The sequence below is a fragment of the Vanellus vanellus genome, assembly GCF_965231255.1.
Source record: "Vanellus vanellus genome assembly, chromosome: 12".
In the NCBI taxonomy this organism is placed as follows: Eukaryota; Metazoa; Chordata; class Aves; order Charadriiformes; family Charadriidae; genus Vanellus; species Vanellus vanellus.
Genome location: NC_138917.1, coordinates 20,484,476 through 20,503,677, shown reverse-complemented (window position 1 = coordinate 20,503,677; position 19,202 = coordinate 20,484,476). Strand labels below are relative to the sequence as shown.

The 19,202-nt window shown below is 38.5% G+C and overlaps 1 protein-coding gene across 1 annotated transcript in view; it reads left to right on the top strand.

Annotated features, from left to right (window-relative positions):
• Nucleotides 1-2,366: 2,366 nt before the first annotated feature.
• The window catches only part of SLC7A6 (solute carrier family 7 member 6), a 30,128-nt gene continuing 13,292 nt past the window's right edge, over nt 2,367-19,202 (top strand). Inside the window, exons 1-5 of the mRNA XM_082489607.1 lie at nt 2,367-2,417; nt 8,660-9,232; nt 13,239-13,364; nt 15,089-15,233; nt 17,531-17,654. Of these exons, the coding sequence (XP_082345733.1) occupies nt 8,701-9,232; nt 13,239-13,364; nt 15,089-15,233; nt 17,531-17,654 (927 nt within the window). The 5' untranslated portion in view covers nt 2,367-2,417; nt 8,660-8,700. The remainder of the gene's footprint in view (nt 2,418-8,659; nt 9,233-13,238; nt 13,365-15,088; nt 15,234-17,530; nt 17,655-19,202) is intronic.

The following is a 19,202-nucleotide window of genomic DNA, read 5'->3' as shown; positions in this document are numbered from 1 at the left end:
TCTCTCATACCAATTTCTCCAGTATTGTAACTTTTCAGAATTCAAAGGGTGAACTTCTATTTTGAGATCCTCAAATGGGCATTTTTTCCATTAAATCTTTTTCAAGGCTCTAAAATAAAATGTCAGCCTCTATACTTCCAGCATATGTCTAATAATTTGTTCCCTGTGTCTTTTCAGCTCTCATCTATTTCTTGTTCGCAAAGGCAATTTTACAATTAGCTCACATTTTATGAGCCCATTTTTTTGAGGAATGAATGTTGTCTCCGGTAGATTCAATTTATGAGAGAGCTTAAAAGGCAGTCTAGCAACGGCTGAAATCAGCCGCATCTTCTACATTCAAACTCAATCCATTTCTTGATTAATGTGTGAGACAACTGTTGCAAGTATCCCTCTACCTAAAAGATGCTGTGCTAGTATTACAAAAAATAGAGTACTATCAATATTTGCAACAATGACTAAATACTATTACCACCTAATAACTGCTTTCTGGTTCATATTATCTTTATAATGGCAATCAATTAGTTTCATATTGTAGAAATTTGAGTTACATTCTGGGGATGTCTTCTACGTTTTTTATCTTCTATCAGTTTGTATAAGCGGCTTAAAACCGAAGTAAGGTATTAGGGCTTTTAAGCTCTCAGAAGAAGGCAGACTGGTTTTGTTTGCTGCTTTGCAACATTGTCAGTAGTTTTAGGAGGTGATGGATTTAGTGTACATGTACTTGCACAAGACCTAAACCCAAGAAAAGCCAAACAAAGAGTGGAAACAAAGATAATCAGAGCTGAGATGATCAGGCTCCTTCAGATTATGACCTGCAAATGACAGTTTGTTTTGCTAAGGTGCTGTATAGTTTGGAAATTAAGGCTAATGTCGTTCTCTCCCATGTGTGCACTTAAAAAGCCAACTTTTTACAAAAAAAAAAAAAAAAAAAAAAAAGACTTTCTTCACTCTTTGTTGTCCGAATGCAACATAAGGAGTATCTGGAGATATAGAGAAGGGCAGCAGCCTCTTTGTATAACGATTTTCTCTGTGACAATGAAAGCTAAAAACCTCTCCTGGACAAAACAAGCAAGCTTGTTTGGAAATTAGTATGGAAATTAGAAATGTAAGCCTCGTGTTAACAGAACTGGACTCCACCATCGCATTTACCGGCACGTTTATGGGTATTACAGTGCACAGTTTGCCTTTCCCAGTTCTTTTACAGCCGTACAATTTTTATTTGCCTGTAAGGTTTTTACCCCAGAATATCCTATTGAAAAAAATCCACCTCTGACTCATCTGTTTGAGACTGTAGATAATAATCACGGACTGGGGGAGGGATAATTAGATTGTTTTGAGCGAGACAAAGACTATCACGTCTCCTGAACCCCCTGGCTTTCCAGACACTGACCTTCTCTTTGCCTGACGGGGAAACAGCAACAAGGGCAGTAAAGAACATTAAGAGGGGGCTGTAGCCTGTAGTTCACTGGATTAGACATGCTAAAACTATTAACCTGATAGAGGAAGGCAAACAAGAACGCCTTCCTTACGCTACCCCAGATAAGTCTGCTGAAGAGCAAACTGCTTACTCACTATTATTTTCAGATACCACTGGGCGCTTTTAATCGCGATTTTGAGAGATCCATTAGATGTACTTTATTGGAGCCAAATTTTGGGCGTAGCCGTGTCCCTCTGAACGCGCTGACGGTCGTATTTTGGGGGTTCCCTTTTTATTTCCATATCCGCACTGGCTGGCGCCTACCAACCACCTAGTAGTTGTACCCCAAAAACGTCACCGGGTTTAGGGGCTTCGACCCTCTCGGGCCCCTCGTTTTAGACCAAACTCATCTGTGTGTAGCTTTGTGCCCGGTCACTCCCCCGGGGGTTCACAGGCGCTCCGTGGCCCCGAGGCCCTCGGGGACCCCCGGGGTGAGGGGCAGGGCCCGCTTCCACCTGCGGCGGCCCCGGGGCCAGGCCGCGGGCCCACGGCTCCCTCAGGGAGCCCGGGGTGGGAAAAGGCGCCGTTTTCGTACCGTCAACGCGAAGCCTCTTCTCCATCTTGTGCCTGAGGAAAAGGGGAAGGATGGTTCCCGGCCCGGAGGAGGCGGGGGAAGCGGTCGCCCATTCCGAGCTCGCCGCTCTCCTCACCCTCAGGGCGCGGCGGGGCTGAGGTAAAGCGGGCGGGAGGCCGGGCCCCGCGGCGTCTCCCTCAGGCAGACGAAAAGGGAGGCAGCGGCGGTTTCCTGCCGGGGAGGGGTGGGGGGAGGCGACGGCAGCGGGCCCGGGGCCGTGGGGCGGGGCGGAGCGGCCGCCATCACGTGTCGTGTGGCAACGAGCGAGCATCCCCCGGGACAGGCAACGGCGCGGCCGGCGGGAGCGGAGGTAACGCGGCAGGGCAGGCGGACGGCCGCCCGCGCCGCCACAGCCGGCGGGGAGAGGTCTGGCGGGGATCCCCGGGGGAGGCGGCGGCGGTGGGGGGGGGGGAACCGGCGAGGCGCCATGTACCCTTCCAACCTTTGGGGAGGCTGCCGGGGAAGGCGGGCAGCTCCGGTTGGGCGCAGAGGGCTGCCCCGGAGGAGTAGCCTACGCCGTGCGCGGAGGTTTCCGGCGTCTCTTTCCGCGCCTCCGCCTCCCCCCTATAGCATCCGGGGCTGGGCGCCTCGAATCCGGCTGCAGGTGTGCGGGGTGGCAGCGCGACAAATGCCGTGTGTTTATTTTTGTTTTTTAAAGGGCGTCTCAGCGGCACCACCTGCGGGTACCTCAGCCCTGACAGCCCCGGGCGGGAAGCGGCTGCCCCGCGCCTCAGGGCTGAGGCGTCCGCCTCAGCCCTGAGGCGCGGGGCAGCCGCTTCCCGCCCGGGGCTGTCCAGGAGGCGTGAAATATGCCGGAACCTCCTTTATTTTATGAAAAAAAAAAAAAAAAACAAAACAGGGTAATCACCGCTTGAGGAGGGAGGAGCGGCCACCGAGGGGCGAAATGACCCCAAATCCCTCGCCCCCGCGGCGGCGGGAGTCTGAGTGCCGGGGGTCTCCTCACGCCGTTCCCGCCGGCGACACCCCGTCGTGTCGTGCCCATCGCGACTTTCAGGGGTGGCTTTTCTGGAGCCACGTGTTTTATGTAGTTTGGCAGCGAGCGGGTACGGGGTTTTAACAGGATGTTTTTTTTGGTGGCGGGTGCCCGTAATTAGAACTGCTCTGTTAACCAGCTATGGCGGGGCACTGGAGTGGGTTTTGCAATACTCCCAGGGGAGCATATCTTTGCTTACTGGCATTTGGGAGTGATTTTGATTGTTTATGTGTTGTTTTTTTTAAGTGACATGTATTAAATGCAGTCTGATTGGGTGTGACGTGTGGGTACAGATATGTAGGTAAGCGTGTGCCTTCTGACATTGCTTTTCCCATTTTTTAGCTCCACTCTTGTGCCCCAGCATAAAAAATAAGATAAATTATTTTAACAAACTCTTACTGTTGTCCCTTCTGTCTTTACCTGGGTCTTACTGTATAAATTTCACCAGATGTTCCTCTCATTGCAGCTGCTTCGTGCACTCCCAACCTCACTTCTGTCTAAATCAAGTCTACACAAAGTCTGTTGTTGTGAGCTTGCTTCTATTTTTTCCCTTGGAAATATAAAAATAAATTAGAAGTGTGAAGGATATAATGGCATGTTTTTTTCCACTTGTAGCTAGCACAGTTCCCTGACTTTAAAGTGACTTGGTTTAAAATCTAGGTTAATATTACTGAGGTGGATTTGTCTAGGATTGGTACTTTACGAAGTTTTGAAAAGTTTCTGAGACATTGTAACTGAATATCTATTTGTGAGCTGATTACAGTTCTTTCCCTCATTTAATGTTCATAGTCTTATTCAGGATTTGTCTGAACATGTGGATAGTATATGTGTTTGCTGAACGTCTCTTGTGCAGCTGTGTCACAGGTGTGTATAGTCAGGACTTATTGCCATCACCAATCCACTATCAAGTGAATAACTGACACAGTAACTTCTCTTTCATACCTTTTTACATGATAAACACGCCTTGTCCTTCTTTAAAAAATGGATGTTGCAACCAGTTCTATTTGGTTAAAGGTTTATGGGTATTTTTATAGTGCTAAAGATGGCGTGTTTGTGTATGCGAGCACAAAAGACTTGGTTGAACAGATTAGATCTTTACATTGGGAATTGCTTTTGTTGCAATGGTTTCCTGTTTGCTAACTGTATGTATGGCAGGGAAGTGATTCTTCTCTCACCAGAAATAGGAAGAATGCATACTAGACAAACTCTAAGCCTTTCCCACTTAAATGTTCAGACTGTGAGGTGCCTAAATATATACGTTGCAAGGAATAGGCATTTCTGGGACTTACAACCTTTGCTCTATTTGTGGCTTAACTCCCTGAAGTCTTTCATGCTGTTTGCTTGTGTAGGGCAATCTTGACTCTTACCCAATGGGCCAATCCTTGTGTTCAGGAATAGGAGTTTACAGCTGGTATAGGTGAATAGTCAAAGTATGTATGTAAAGCTATGTTACAACAATAAATGTTTTATGCAATCAAGATAACTGCAGAAGACAGAGGCAAGAACATTAGGAATTTTTGCTAATGAGCAGCTGATGTCTATAGCAAAACATAGTAAGCTTTTAGCAGTTTGGTATTTCACATCGGTCATTAACCCGCTTGCAGGTTCACCCCAGGTTGAACAAATGACAGGTCAGCTGCTGTCCTGCTCAGTGGGAGAGAGGGGATCTTGGCAGATGGTTCCTCTTTCCCTCCTCTTAAAGGAGGGCCATCCTGTAATGCAGTGTTAGTGCTTTGCTAACTGCACATTAACCTTCGTTAGCTCCTTTGGTACATGGCCAAAGTGTGATAGGCTTTATCAGAACATATATTTTTAGTGGGACAATGAAGTGATCCTAGTTTCAGGTCACTCTGTCCTGGTTTCATATCAAAGCTTTCTATATCAACGGCAGTGTCATTTCAGTAAAAAAATCTTACGCATATCAGCAAAAAGATTCCTCAAAGCTGCAACAATCAGCAAAAAAAAAGAGTTTAAGACTTTGTATTGCACAAGGGTGAGCGATGAGGAAATCCACGTGTTAGCTTGTGTGATGGCATAAGCCTGAATTAGCCATAGCAGTCCTGTGGCAAGGCTTGGGCAGCATTAGAGACCATTCTAACAGTGGTTTTAGCTACAGTATTACAGGATTGCTGTATGTTAGAAAATATACGCTATTCCTCTCTGGTTCTTCTCTTACAAGCCTGTCTTCTGTTTCCACAGGAGTAATGGTCATGTGACAGAATCATGGATTTTAATATATGTGGTTTTTTCTTTATATTGCTAATCTTGACATAGTTTCAGTTTTCTCTAGTCTCTGCTCGCCCTCTTCCTTTGTATTTTTTTTCAGTTGGTCAAAGCTGCTGAGTTTAGTACCGGTTAAGATTAAGTGAAGTGCTTGTAGGAAAAAACCTGCCAATAGTTTTTTTTTTTTTTTTCTGTCATAGAGGTGTTGTAATAAGACATGCGACTCAGGCAAATAACAATTCCTGCCCTTAAGGCTTAAAGGCTATAAACCAAACAAGGTTAGAGAAGAGAATGAAATGCCAAATCTTGAGTGAGCTGTTGCACACACCTTCATGCAAATCCTAGTTGTCAGCAGATACCTGAAGTTGGGAATAACAAAAACAGACTCGGAGAGGAAGAAAGAGTATCGGGGGACAAAACAAGCTAGGTTGAAAGATATTGTGGTAGTTCTTTCCTGTGTAGAGTAGAGTAGGGCACAAAACAGTCAAGGTCATCGATAACAAAACTGTATAGAGCTGCAGTCATGTGCTGCTTATTGGGGTGGAGGCATTTGAACAGTGACAGGGTCTATAGTTACAGGTACTTAAATGTACTGAACTTCAGACCATGTGGTAAATCATGGTGACTCTTAGTGCAAAACTGCCCGTGTGTGAACGCATCAGATTTGATTTAATTTGAGTAATTCAATTGATTTGAATCAAATCAAATCATCAAAATGCCTGAGTTTATGCTTCTGAACAAGTCGTACTTTGAAAGGTGTTCAGGAAGAAATGGGAATGATGATTAGGATATGTGGAGTAGGAAATCATAAAGCTGTGTAGTTATCACCAAAATGATGTTTTACACCCATGAGTCAATTATTAACATATTACTCAGTTTTATCCTTTAGCTGGAAGGGCTGAGAATGAACATGGCATATTTTCAAATTGGCAGTCGGATGTCATGGATGTCATAATAATAGCTGTAGTATTCTTATTTTTTCCACTGACATTTGTTGAGAGTGATTTGTCTTCTGAAATACATTTGTAACTAGTGTCCTGTCCAAGTCAAAATAAAAATTAAAAGACTTAATTTGGAGTTGTTATTTTTATGGGTCACAGGTGTTCTTTAAATCCACATCTTATGGTGAAATTAGTCATGGAGTCATGCACGTTGATTATTTGTTCTGCTGTTTTACACATTTATGCTTTCTGATGAGTGTATCGTATTTGTAATTGATTATTATAATAGTTTATATTCATTTACACTAATAATAATGTGTAATTATTATGTACTAAATACATTTAGTAATAACTAAACTTTCTCTTGTAAAGCAAACCAAATAATCTTACAAGCTCATAAGCCACATGTGTTTTTGAAGACTTAACTCTACTATGCCAATAACAGAAAATCAGCCAGTATGTGGTTGCAAATGAATTTGGCACAAGATAGATGGAAGAGTAAATAATAAGGAGAACTGGTTGGATTAATTTGCTGTCGTTTTCCTTTGCAGTTTTGGGCATACTCATTATAACACTCAAGCTTTTAAGTTCTGAAATAGCAGAGTTTAGTTTCTGGAAGGTTGAAAATTTTTAGTCTAATTGGAAATGTGAAATTTGATGGCTTGTGATGTATGTGTGACACTAGATAAGAAGTTGACTCATGTATAAATAATATGTATTTAGTAATTAACTGCCTTTAAAGTGTTTCTTTGAAATCTTGAGGCAAAAATAAATCAGAAGGCATCCTAAGACTAAACAGATTGAGGAACTCATTTTACATTATTTAAAAGCACACAGTCTCTATTTTAATGTGGAAAAAGCTAGAAGATTCATGAGTTGGAGATGAATGATGTAATATGCTTCAGTAAATGATTTGTACTCTATTTCAGTAGAAGTTATTTTTATTGATTGAAAAGAATATAATTTTCACATCTTTAAAACTATTTTAGTGCATATTTACTGTACTGTAGTATACAGGTGTTGGTTTTATAATAAAGGAAGAATATGATTATTAAGTTTTTCCTCCAGAAGGGCGTCCCTGTAACTGCGTGAGCAAAACCTTGTGTGTTCCTATGTTGCTAGATGCATAGATACATATGTAGTTTGTGTGATTGCATACTGACCTTTCAAAGTCCCCACACTCAGGGTTTTCATTGTCTTAGTTGACAAGTTTATTGTTGGAATAACAAAACCTTTTGTAAAATTAGTGTTATCCCAAAAAAGCGCAGAAACTCTCCCCCCGATAAAGATCAGCTGCTTTATTCTAATTGACCCAGTCTTTTAAATTTTTCTGTTCTGTAGTGAATGGCTGAAGTATACACTGAGTGTTTAATGAGGGGCAGGGCATATGGATGGTAGTGCGTTCTGGCAATTATGTAGGGCCTATTCTTTATGCAGCTGGTAACCTAGTAATCAAAGGTACATTTGCAATTTAAGCTGTTTTCCATACAAGATTGTTCCTTGAATCGATTATTTCTTACTTGAACTTCTATAAAATGAGTTTTATTCAGAATTAGTGCTAATTATCAGTATATTCTTGTGCTAATAAATGTTTTAGCAGTAACTTGCTTTTGGAAGGCATGGGAGAATTTGCTGGAGACTTGAGAAGAAGGTGGCTCTCTCCCAAATGGTCAATTCTGGAGCAGCGGAAAAAGTTTATTTCATTTCTGTGTTCTTAGGTACTGTTAAATACAGTTGTTAATGGAGGAATTTGGATCGAAACGACTGTGATTTTTTTTTTTTTTTTTTCATGTACAGCCTGCACTCTTAGACAACTCCAAGAAATGAGGCAGTGGGCACTAGGAACAGTTTTGGGGAGGCGGGAGGGAGTGAACTGTAGTATGGGGGATTCTGGAGTAAGTATCTATTCATATTGCCCTTAGCGAGAGCCCACACTGCATTAATAACATGTGCAACCCTGTTACTAGATCACTCATAACTTACATGTGTCAGTACAAGAATTTGCTTATTTTTTTTAGTACTGCAATAAATCTAGGTTCATGTGTAGAACTTCCAGCTTGGTCTTACAGTGCTTGCTTTTCGATATCACCTCACTTTGCTTCTATCTGTTCTTTCTTCCTTTTCAACATTGGAATTCCTTAATTCTGTCCTTCCTATGGTTTTGTTTGTGTTTGTTGTTTGTGTTTTGTTTTGTTTTTTTTTTCTAAAGGTAGAAGTTCCTTTCTCAGCTTAAGTTATATTGGAATTTGTCTCTTGCTCTGTGTTGGTTTTTCTGTTTATTTTAACTATGCATGAATTTACCTTCGTGTAAGAAAACGTGAAGCGACAAAAGGGAATTCCTCAATTTAAATTTGTAAATCATTGGGTAAAAAGGTGGAAAGAAGATTTGGCAAGAAATTCTGAGATAAAAAAGAGTTATAATTATTTCAGCTGTCTATATTTTGTTTTAGATTGTGATTTGGAGTCGTGGAGAATTCAGAGTCTTTCCACAATGGGAGAAAGGACAGATTGTACGAAGTCGCATAGTTCACTGGCTGAATACAGCCCCGTCAATAAATCAGACAGGACAGATCCAAGTGACAGCTGTGAAATGCAGGATGGAAACCAAAATACATTGCAACTGAAGAAAGAAATATCTTTGATAAATGGGATAAGCCTTATAGTAGGCAATATGATTGGTTCAGGTATCTTTGTCTCTCCCAAAGGAGTTCTCATCTACAGCAAATCTTATGGATTGTCTCTAATAATTTGGGCAATCGGAGGGATTTTTTCAGTCTTTGGAGCTCTCTGCTACGCTGAACTTGGAACCACTATTACGAAGTCAGGAGCCAGCTACGCATATATCTTGGAGTCTTTTGGGAGCTTCATTGCTTTTATTCGTTTGTGGACCTCACTCCTAATTGTTGAGCCAACTAGTCAGGCGATTATTGCCATCACCTTTGCTAACTACATAGTTCAACCTTTCTTCCCTTCTTGTGATCCTCCATATTTGGCTTGCCGTCTCATAGCAGCTGCTTGTGAATGTAAGTATTTCTTGAAATTTACAATGTTAATTTTTTTATCCAGAGTAAATTTTTATTAAAACGAATCCTACCAAGTCCCAGAGTTGTTGCATACTGAATCTGCAATGGTTTGAGTTACAGTGGGGAAAAGAATAATTTCCAGCACATGAACAACTTGCAGGTATTCAGTGAATTACCATTTTCTCATTTAACAGCAGAACAAGGTATTTAACTCTTCCAAGTTTACTTACATGGCAAAAATGGGAGAAAAAGTTTTTTTTTCCCAGAGAGGTATATTAAATCAAACCTCAAGATACTCTTGGTGTGGTCTAAGAGTTGTTGCAGAGTACCTCTTATGCTATAAATTTTGCTGTAATTTATTTTACAATAGCTTCTCAATGTAGACATGCTTAAGTAATTACTCTGGTCAGGTTTCAAAAGACCATTCATTCAAGATTATTCTTTATGCTTGTGATTAATTGCAACATCAGTACAGCAGTACCTGTTGTAAAGCTGGTTAGAAAGTGCAAATTTTCTGTGCACATAAAACATTGAAGTGTTTGTAATCAGATAGCCAGCTCTGTTAGTCAAAATAGAGGAATAAATGTCCACGTGCTTCAAAGCAGGACTGTTCTGTTGTATCAAAAGAATGAAACTGTGTGATTGTACTCTGTGTGTCTTATTTAATTTTAGGTATTTCCTATTGAAAGTGTTTATATATATATTTTACGTTTCCAGTGAGCAGCGAAGAGTATATTTCAGAAAGTCTGTATAGCCATCCTTCATTGTGTACTGATCACTGTTGCTGTGTGCTGTGGAGTCTGCCATCCCTCTTGATCTGATGCACTTATAAGGCTAATAGAGAATGGGCTTTTTTTACTGCTAACAATATGCTTCAGGGAGGAGGTGCGCTGCTCCTAGCTGGTTCTTTTTTGAGGCAACATGGAGCCCACTGAAATAGCTCTGATGTTCTTTATTACAGTTGTCTGTGTAGGACTAGAAGAGAGGGCAAAGGCAGAGAGAGCAGTAGTGTGTGTTTCAAATATTTGACCTCTGTAACTAGCTGTGAACATTATAGCTTCCCCTTCCATTTTTGTAAGTTAATTTGTTACTGTTGGGAAAGCACTAATGTGCTGGTCCAGGTGGTGGGAAGAATAATAACAAACTTCTTCCAAAAAAACCTGTCGTCTTACTTGGTTCTGTTCCCTCCATCTTCCTCCATCCTTCCAAACGCGTATCCACATTTTGTTGTGACATCTTCAGGAACGAAATGAAGGACCTGTAACATCATGTTCACATTCCTTAAGCAGATACTGTCCCAAGGTATCTTGGCACACGTTCAGGAGTGCAGGGGAATCTGCTCTTCCATTTAAGGTATCTCACATCTGAGGGGAGTTAGCCCTTATAAAAAGCAGTTTATCAAAAAGCAAGATATCAAGACAAAGTGATTCAATTAAAATTGTTACACAGTAGATGTAGAAACACAATGTGATGTCCTCTACATTTGCTGCTAAGAGAGGGGATTTAGCACCATTTTCTTTAGTGGAGATATTTGACGGTAAGATCACTCTCATCATGTAGGTGGAACAACTTACTTTAATGCTCCATTTTATGGTTTAAATGCTTGTTCTGCCCTGCTCCAGTTGTCAGTGCTGAGATTCTCATCCCTGCTCTTCAACTTCATTTAGCTCTCCCTGTTAAAGCCTACGCTTCTCCCTGGCCTGGCAGGGCTGATGTTGTGTGTCAAATCCTTATCTGTGGATACAATCAATACTTCATTAATGAAGTTGCTGGAAGTGGAATTCTGAACATTGGTTAGGTATTGTATGTGAGAATGGGTGGGTTTGTTATGGGGTTTCTTTCTTTTTTTTTTTTTAACTGTAGTAATAACAATGCTAGATCTAGTTGGAGATCAGTCTCAGTGTTATACAGAATTATTTTGTTACTCATTTTGAAAATGAGGGTGGTGGCTGGTGCTGCAGAACTAAACTTGACAGTTTTCAGGAAATTTAAGTAGCTAAATGATAATTAAGTTGAAGAAAACATGAGAGAATAATTTCAGGAAAAGAGAGATGGGTGTGGCTTGTTCAGATTCTTAATTATCTTTTTTTTTTTTCTTTCAAGATATTAGAGACAGAGTAGCATCTCATCTGAAGTAGAGACCAAGCCCTAACTCACTAAAATAACGAGTTAATAATAATTGCTTCCAATGAAATTTGCTTTAAAAAATAATATCCAAAATAAACCCTGTGAGCAAATACTCTATGGATAATACCAGCCATTAATACTGAAGAGCAAGCAGAGTTGTTTGTTTCCTGAGGGCTCTTTGGGAGCTGCAGCAGTCCTGACTTTTGAAATTTGATATAACTGTTTTTTTCCCCTCATCTTGCCAAGCTCAGTGGAATCTCGTTCAGCTATTCCACTTGGCCGGACTGTCTAGTATGCTAGTGCCATGGTTTTGAGATCATTACCTTTCTTTTGTTATCTTTTTGCGATTATTACTTTTCTATTTGGTAACTGTGCTAAGTACATTTTATCTTAATAGTATCACATTATTCTTGGATTATGGGAAAGGAACTAATTTATCACATCTTTTCATTTAATTTTGATTTCATAGAATCAAAGAATCATAGAATGGTTTAGGTTGGAAGGGACCTTGAAGATCATAGAGTTCCAACCCCCTTGCCATAGGCAGGGACACCTCCCACTAGACCAGGTTGCCCAAGGCCACGTCCAGCCTGGTCTTGAACACCTCCAGGGATGGGGCCTCAACAACCTCTCAGGGCAACCTGTTCCAGTGCCTTACCACCCTCACAGTGAAAAACTTCTTCCTAATGTTGCTACTACCTTACTCCTTAAACAATCAAGTTTAGGTTTTATTTATATGCATATTTAAAATATGTAGTACAAGAAAATTGTTTGGACATAAAAAGTACAGTAGAATATAACCACTTTTTTACTAGCTAGATTTAAAAAAAGATATTTGTGGAAAATATTTAAACTTCTGGGTTGGAATCAATAATGTAATGATAATCTGGATAAGAAAAAAATGCACTGAATTAGTATTTTGTTCAATAAAGAATACTGAAGATACTGAATCCTGTTCAATATTCAGCATTTGAGTTCAGGCAGAAGTTGTCTGGCTCTCCACTTGAGGAAAAAGTAATAAATGCAAAAGCAGAATGTTGAGAGCCATAAGACCAGTGTATTTCAACAACAGCTTGAAAAGTGTTTATTGGGGAAGTTGATCATAAGAGTAAGTTGAGTCAATCACTGTTACTAAAACATTTGTGAAATCTGAAAGTCTGACTTCAAGTTCCGTTGCAATCTTGTGAAATAGGACTGACACTGATTTATTTTGGGATAGAGGGGGGAATATATTCAGAATACTTATTATTGCTCAGTTATTAAAAATCCAGATAAATGTTGCATTAGCTGTAAAGCATTTGTTATTTGGTCAGATCTGTTCTAACCTCACTTAGTAATACAGTTTAATACAACTGGAAAAGAGTATTGAATTGCCTGTGACCATATTCAATAATGCAAATACTCCATGGATGTTGAACTCATCCTCTGACTAACAAGGAAGCACAAAAAACTTTTCACACACTATTTTAATATTTGCCTAAAGGAATTTCTAGATAATGTTTCATTTATCAGAACAATATTGATAAATTTAAATTAATAATTTAATGTAATTGTTTCTTTAGCTTCAGGATAGTTGCAGAGGGCAGCTGATCGGGGTAACATTAGGCAAAATGGGCGTATAATCAGAGAATGGGAAGGTCTTTCCTTCCATCTTTTGAAACTGTGTGTTATGAATCTTTAGAACATCTGTTTCCTAAGGTTTTGTTTAAACCAGTGTGTTTTCAGTACCAGTGTATTTTGCTTAGTTTAACTTAAGTATTAGTGTAACAGGTAAGTCCATATTTAGATTATAATTTAAAATCTTTGAAAAATGAATTAAACTGAATGTTGTTCAAATAGTCTCTTCTTTTTTCTTTTTCTTTTTTTTTTTTTCCCCTAGGTCTTCTAACATTTATAAATTGTGCCTATGTTAAATGGGGAACACGGGTGCAGGATATATTTACTTATGCTAAAGTCACTGCACTTATTGTCATCATCATAACTGGACTTGTTAAAATATGCCAGGGTAAGCTTTTAAATGAAAGCAAAGGTTTGTATTTATCAATTAAACTGAGTAACTGGTCTAAAGACTGTAAAATTCCTTTGTATGTGTTATCAAATGCCTCAGTACAAGCATACTATAACCACTTTGAAAACACCAATAATACCAATGTTAGGCATTATCATGATACTGTATCATGAGAAGCTATCGTACCTCAGTTGACTTTGAACTGGGTAGAAGAAGATAACTGATTGCTCAGCAGTGTTGTGCAATTTACAGCCTGCAGTATGGAATAATAAAGGAAATGAAAATGGCAAAATACAGAGATAGCAAAATACAATGGGAGCAGAGAAAGCTGTAAACTTCTGCAAGGAACACACTACTTTACAACAAGATCAACTGAATTTTTTTCTTACAGAATTAATTTTGTGCAAGTCTGAAAGTGACTGAACTTGAAGTAAACATAGTTTTGTAAGAATGTCTAAGTCAATTTGTGAAACAACACAGTTTTGCTCAAATCCTGAGTTTTATTATAGCTATTGAGAATTATAAAGTTGCTGGGGGTGTGGATTTTTTTTTTTTTTTTTTTTATCTGTGTGTATTGGACATTGTGCCTTCAAGTTAGAGGAATTCTGAACTTAGTTTTGTTCATAGCCCTTCCTTTGGGGAGAATTTATTGGTGTGTTAGCTTAAAAAAAGTTACCCAGCTTTCAGACCTGCCATAAAGGCCTTTCCCTGGCAATCTGGCAATTTGTGTCCTTTGCTCTAACCAATTATTGTTGAAAGTCCATGGGCAAGGTAATTATTGTGAATGCAACAAGAATATGCATATGTGAGCATCATGCTGGAGTGTTAACTCCTTAGCACATCTGCCCGTCCCTTGTTTTGTCGATAGTGAGCTTGTTCACTACTAATTTCCTTGACATTGTCTCCCTTTTCTGTTTCTAACTCAGCAGTTACTGTGCCTATGTCTGTGCCAAGGGAATAGCAATGTCTGATTAGGATAAAAAAGAGAAAGAAGATATTTTAGAGGCCTCAGATATTTGCACTGGCCAGTTTTGATGAAATCCAAATGTTTCAGGATGTTCCAAAACATACTGGGCATGTTTTGGAGTTACTCTGTGTGTGTGTGTGTGTGTGTGTGTGTAAAATAGTCTGAATATATAAAACTGCCATTGGTGACCTTGTCTTGACTTGCTTAAAGTCAAAAGATGACACAAGTTCTCACAAATACTGGTGCAAAAAAACATACACTTTTTCTCCTACCTTAGGAAAATTTTATCTTAAGTAGCAATAATATCTTATGTTCTGTTAATTGTATATTGTTTTCCATTTTTAATACCTAAAACTTAAACATTCACTTAGAAAATTTAAAAGGATATAGAAGGATAGAGTGGATTATTTTATAAATGGATGTGTTATAAAAGATACCCTTAGCCTCAGTGCTGTCATTGCCAGTTGTTTCTAGCTTAGTCTGAACTTAATGTTCCTGAATTTTTTGTGCCATTGTGGACAAAATAGGTGTTTAATTATAGAACAGTATCATCCACAAAGCATAATTTTTAGTAGTTTAAATGCCATGCTTATTCTAATGACTGAAGCACAGAGTAAAATTGGAAAAAAGGCTTAATAAGCAGCTTTAAAGGAATTAGAGTTTCTGAGGTTTTTTGTATTTGTGTGCCAAATTGAAAAAAATTACTTGCTGTATTTTATTATCCTGTACTTCACTGTGTCTCTCCCATATACAGGACATTCATCGCACTTTGAGAACTCTTTTGAGGGGTCCTCTTTTGATATTGGAGACATTTCCCTCGCACTCTATTCTGCCTTGTTTTCTTACTCTGGTTGGGATACGCTCAATTTTGTAACAGAAGAGATCAAAAACCCAGAAAGGTAAATGATTTGGGCTTTCTAAACCCGGATAGTTACCAAGTTGCTGTTTTGTGGCTGTCTTTCACTAATAAGTTCTCAGCCTATATAGAACTGAGTAGAACTGCTCTATACTTAGATGGTAAGGCTGTGAACAACTACCAGCAAAGATTTACTAGTTTTAAACCACATTAAAAAAAAGAATAAAAAGAATAAATAAGTCAGAGGATTGCAGGATGCTGTATTCAATGCTTGATAAGCTTTCAGAAGTTCAAGATGTTGCTAGTATTAAGTAAAACAGGTGTTAATATTGGAGTGAAACAGTTACATAAGTGTAGTCTGTGCTGTGTTTATCTGTGCAATAGTTCTGATTTCATATTTAAGAATGTTATCCTTTCCATGAATTTATGCTTTAAAAGTGTGACTGACTAATCTGTTCAGTCGGGAGTCTGTAAGCAGATGCCTTTTATGTTAAAAATAGAATCCCATTTGATCGTTTTTACTTCCTATTATAAGCAACAGCTCAGATTGCTACAACTGAAAGATAAAGAATGGAATAGAGATTTTTTTCAATTCTCCCAACTGATTTTGACTTTTGTTCTGTTACCCCTGAGTTCTATGCTGCGCATTTATTTAACCAGGGAAGTTATCTATTAAAAAGATAAAATAGCAGATAAATATTTTAACTCTAAAAATAGCTATTTTTAGTCAGACTGAATTTCATGTATTGTTTTGAAAAATAATTTTTCTTGCAGGATGTTTAGCTGATGAAAATTTCTTTAGATTCATTTGCTATTCATAGGCATCACTACCTAATACCAGCTTCATTCTTGGTAACAATTGTGGTTGATAAAGTGAACTTCAGATTTCAGCTTTCTACATTGACAGTTATTAGGAATAACGAGATGTTCCAGACTTCTATAAAATTACTCCAAGAATTACATATTTTTCATATTCACTTGATTGATAGTGCCCTCATGCTTGTCCAGTCAAAAGTTGTAATCCACAAGTTAAATTTGAAATCGTCCCTTGGCTTTAATCTTGGGTGATGCAAAGTCCTTAAGATGCCATTTCAGATTTTTGTTACATTGTGTAACATTTCTGAATTAATTTGTAAGTGGTTTCTAATTCTGTTTCTTCTCTGCACTGAGGTTCACAGATGTTTTACTGTGAGTGTGCAACCTGGAAGCAGAGTCAGAACTCCCAGTTACTAATTTACTGATTTATATGGAAGGGGTGTGGTGTGTGTTTGTTTTTCTACTTCCACAGCATCTGACAGACCCAGCTGGAGTTCTGGGCTTCAGGAGATTTTTGAGGAAACTTCCAAAGTGCATTTCGTTTTTCTGCTTTGGTGATGGTTTGGTTTGTTTTGGTTTTTGTTATTGGAAAACATGGCAAATGTCAGCATGTCATGTTTGATTTCAAACTGCGCAAATGCAAGAGTAATGCTCTCACTTCTGCTTTCCCTCTTGAGACATTTGAATATCCCTGCAAGCTTTGGAGAAAAAAAAAGGCTGAGAAAAGCCAAAGCCTAAAATTAAAAGTTTGCCTTTGCTTGTGCTCAGCAGTGTTACTCTCCGTGGAGCTGCAGACTCAGGGCTGTGAGTTTATCTCAGCTTAAAATTGTCTTATCTGTTTACATCTAGAGGTTTTAAGTGTTTTCGTGTTACTCTTGACTTTTTTTTTTATTACTCTCTAGACATGTGTTTGCTAGTAAGATACACCACATCCAGAGATTCACAGCTGTGTAGCAATTTGGATCTGCCCTCTGCATCTCTACTTTCTGCAGTTATGCAGCCCAATTAGTTTACTCTCTGCAGTGGTGAGTGCAGATGAGATCAGGGGTTTGGTTTGGTTTAGTGTTCTAGAAGTAGGTGCAAGAACAGCAGCATTCTTCAGGGAGAATGAGCGCAGTGACTCCTATTTCTGCCCCTTTGCATTCTAGATGTCGTCATTAACACAGCCAGTAGAAATAATTTAAAGCATGTAAATTTGTAGGCTCTTATTACTGATCTGGAAACCCTGAACTTAGGGTGCTTGAAGAGCAGCTGTGTAGAATCCCTTTTTACACATAATTTAGGTTTTATGTTATTGCAAAAAAAATATTTTTTTCCATATTCTACATTGGAATTTCTAATTTCAAAAGAAACCGAAGTGTTCCAGAGATACATATTTTGAAATCTTTATTCTGTCTTAATATCTTTTATCTTCAAGGTAAACGATGCAAATAAATAAATTTATTTTGTTATTAATGGATTTTTTTTTTCCTGGGTTGTGGTGTGTTTTTTTTTGTTCGTTTGTTTTTTTTATTTGTCTTACAGGAATTTGCCACTAGCTATTGCAGTGTCTATGCCAATTGTGACTGTTATCTATATTATGACCAATATAGCTTACTATACAGTGCTGGATGTCAAAGCCGTTCTTTCTAGTGATGCCGTGGCAGTGGTAAGTTGACCGTATGGTATTTTGCTGTATTATTCACTTTCCACCTTTTAGGGATATAATTCATTTTGAGGAACAGAACAGGAAAAATCTTTAGTTTATTGTAGTACTTCACTGAATAAAGGAGGAAGAACAACTCATCATGAATGTTTTAGCATTAAATAGAAAAGTAGTTAATGAAATAACGCATAATAATAATATATTATCAGATTTATTAAAACAAGCACAGATGCATCTTGTTAATTTACAATCAGTATTTGCAAACTACATTAGACTTATTAGTACATAATTGTCTTCTCTGTTCTTTTATGCTGCAGTATTTAGAAAGCTGGAGCAGTATGCAGAACAACGTTGCGCTGAGCTACGTTCTGTTAAGCTAATAATTGGTGCAGTGCATATTTGTAAATGGATATGGTGCAGCTCAGCTATGACAGAGTTTAGCTTTGTATCTCCTTTTTAATAACTTAAATCAATGTCTTACCAATATTGTATTAATTCCAACAACTTTTAATATTTTTAAATTCATTGGTTTTGTATATGGGTGGAAGTTTAAATCCAATTAAAATATATAAGCTTCCTAAAGTAAAAGCTGGTCAAAACATGTTGTATGCTTAAAGCTAATCATTAAACAAAAGTGTAGGGTTTTTTTTCCCCTGTAGCTAGTGAATTAATTGGATAGTTCTGGTTACTATATCCTTTAGACTTAAGACTTGGAAAATTTAATCTTCTTTTTGGTTATTTAAATTGGAGGAAAAGAAATAGCTTTCCTCCCTTTTAGATTCCCAGTTGGCTTCTAAAATTTAAGTAGGTAGACAATGGACAGAGAGTTTTAAATACATCAAAATGAAGGAAGTATTCACTCCGTTCCCACAGAGGATTACTATGATTAGAAACTGGCTTAGAAAATCAGCAAACTCTTGTTTCAGGTATTGAGGCAGATGGTTCCGCAAAAGCACTTACTTGACTTTCTTTCATGCTTGAGAAATATTTATATTTAATGTAAGCTTTCAAAATAGTTTATGGCAAATGTAGGCTGTAACTTGTTATTTCAAATGTAATTATGCAGATGTTTATTTCAAAATGTATTGAAAATGAATAAACTTAATTCTTTGATTCTTTTTAGCTGGAATATGGAAATACAAAGTTGTCATAAAATATATTGTAAAAAAATTGGTAAAACACCTCAGAATGAAACAAAACAAGACAAGGACAGAAAATACTTAATTTTGAATCAATATATGCTAAGGGATAATAAAATCACCAGGAATCTTTATTTCTCTTGTAGGCTATGGTATCCCATATAGAATCATAGAATAGTTTGGGATGGAAGGGACCTTTAAAGGTCATCTAGTTGAACCCCTCTGTGATGAGCAGGGACACCTTCAACTGGACTGGGTTGCTCAGAGCCCCATCGCACTTTATCTTGGACATTTCCAGGGATGGAGCATGTACCATCTCTCTGGGCAACCTGTGCCAGTGTTTCACCGTATAAAGTACTTTCCAGTGACTCATAATGGAATTTTCAATTCTTGTCTAGAATTAATTAATCCA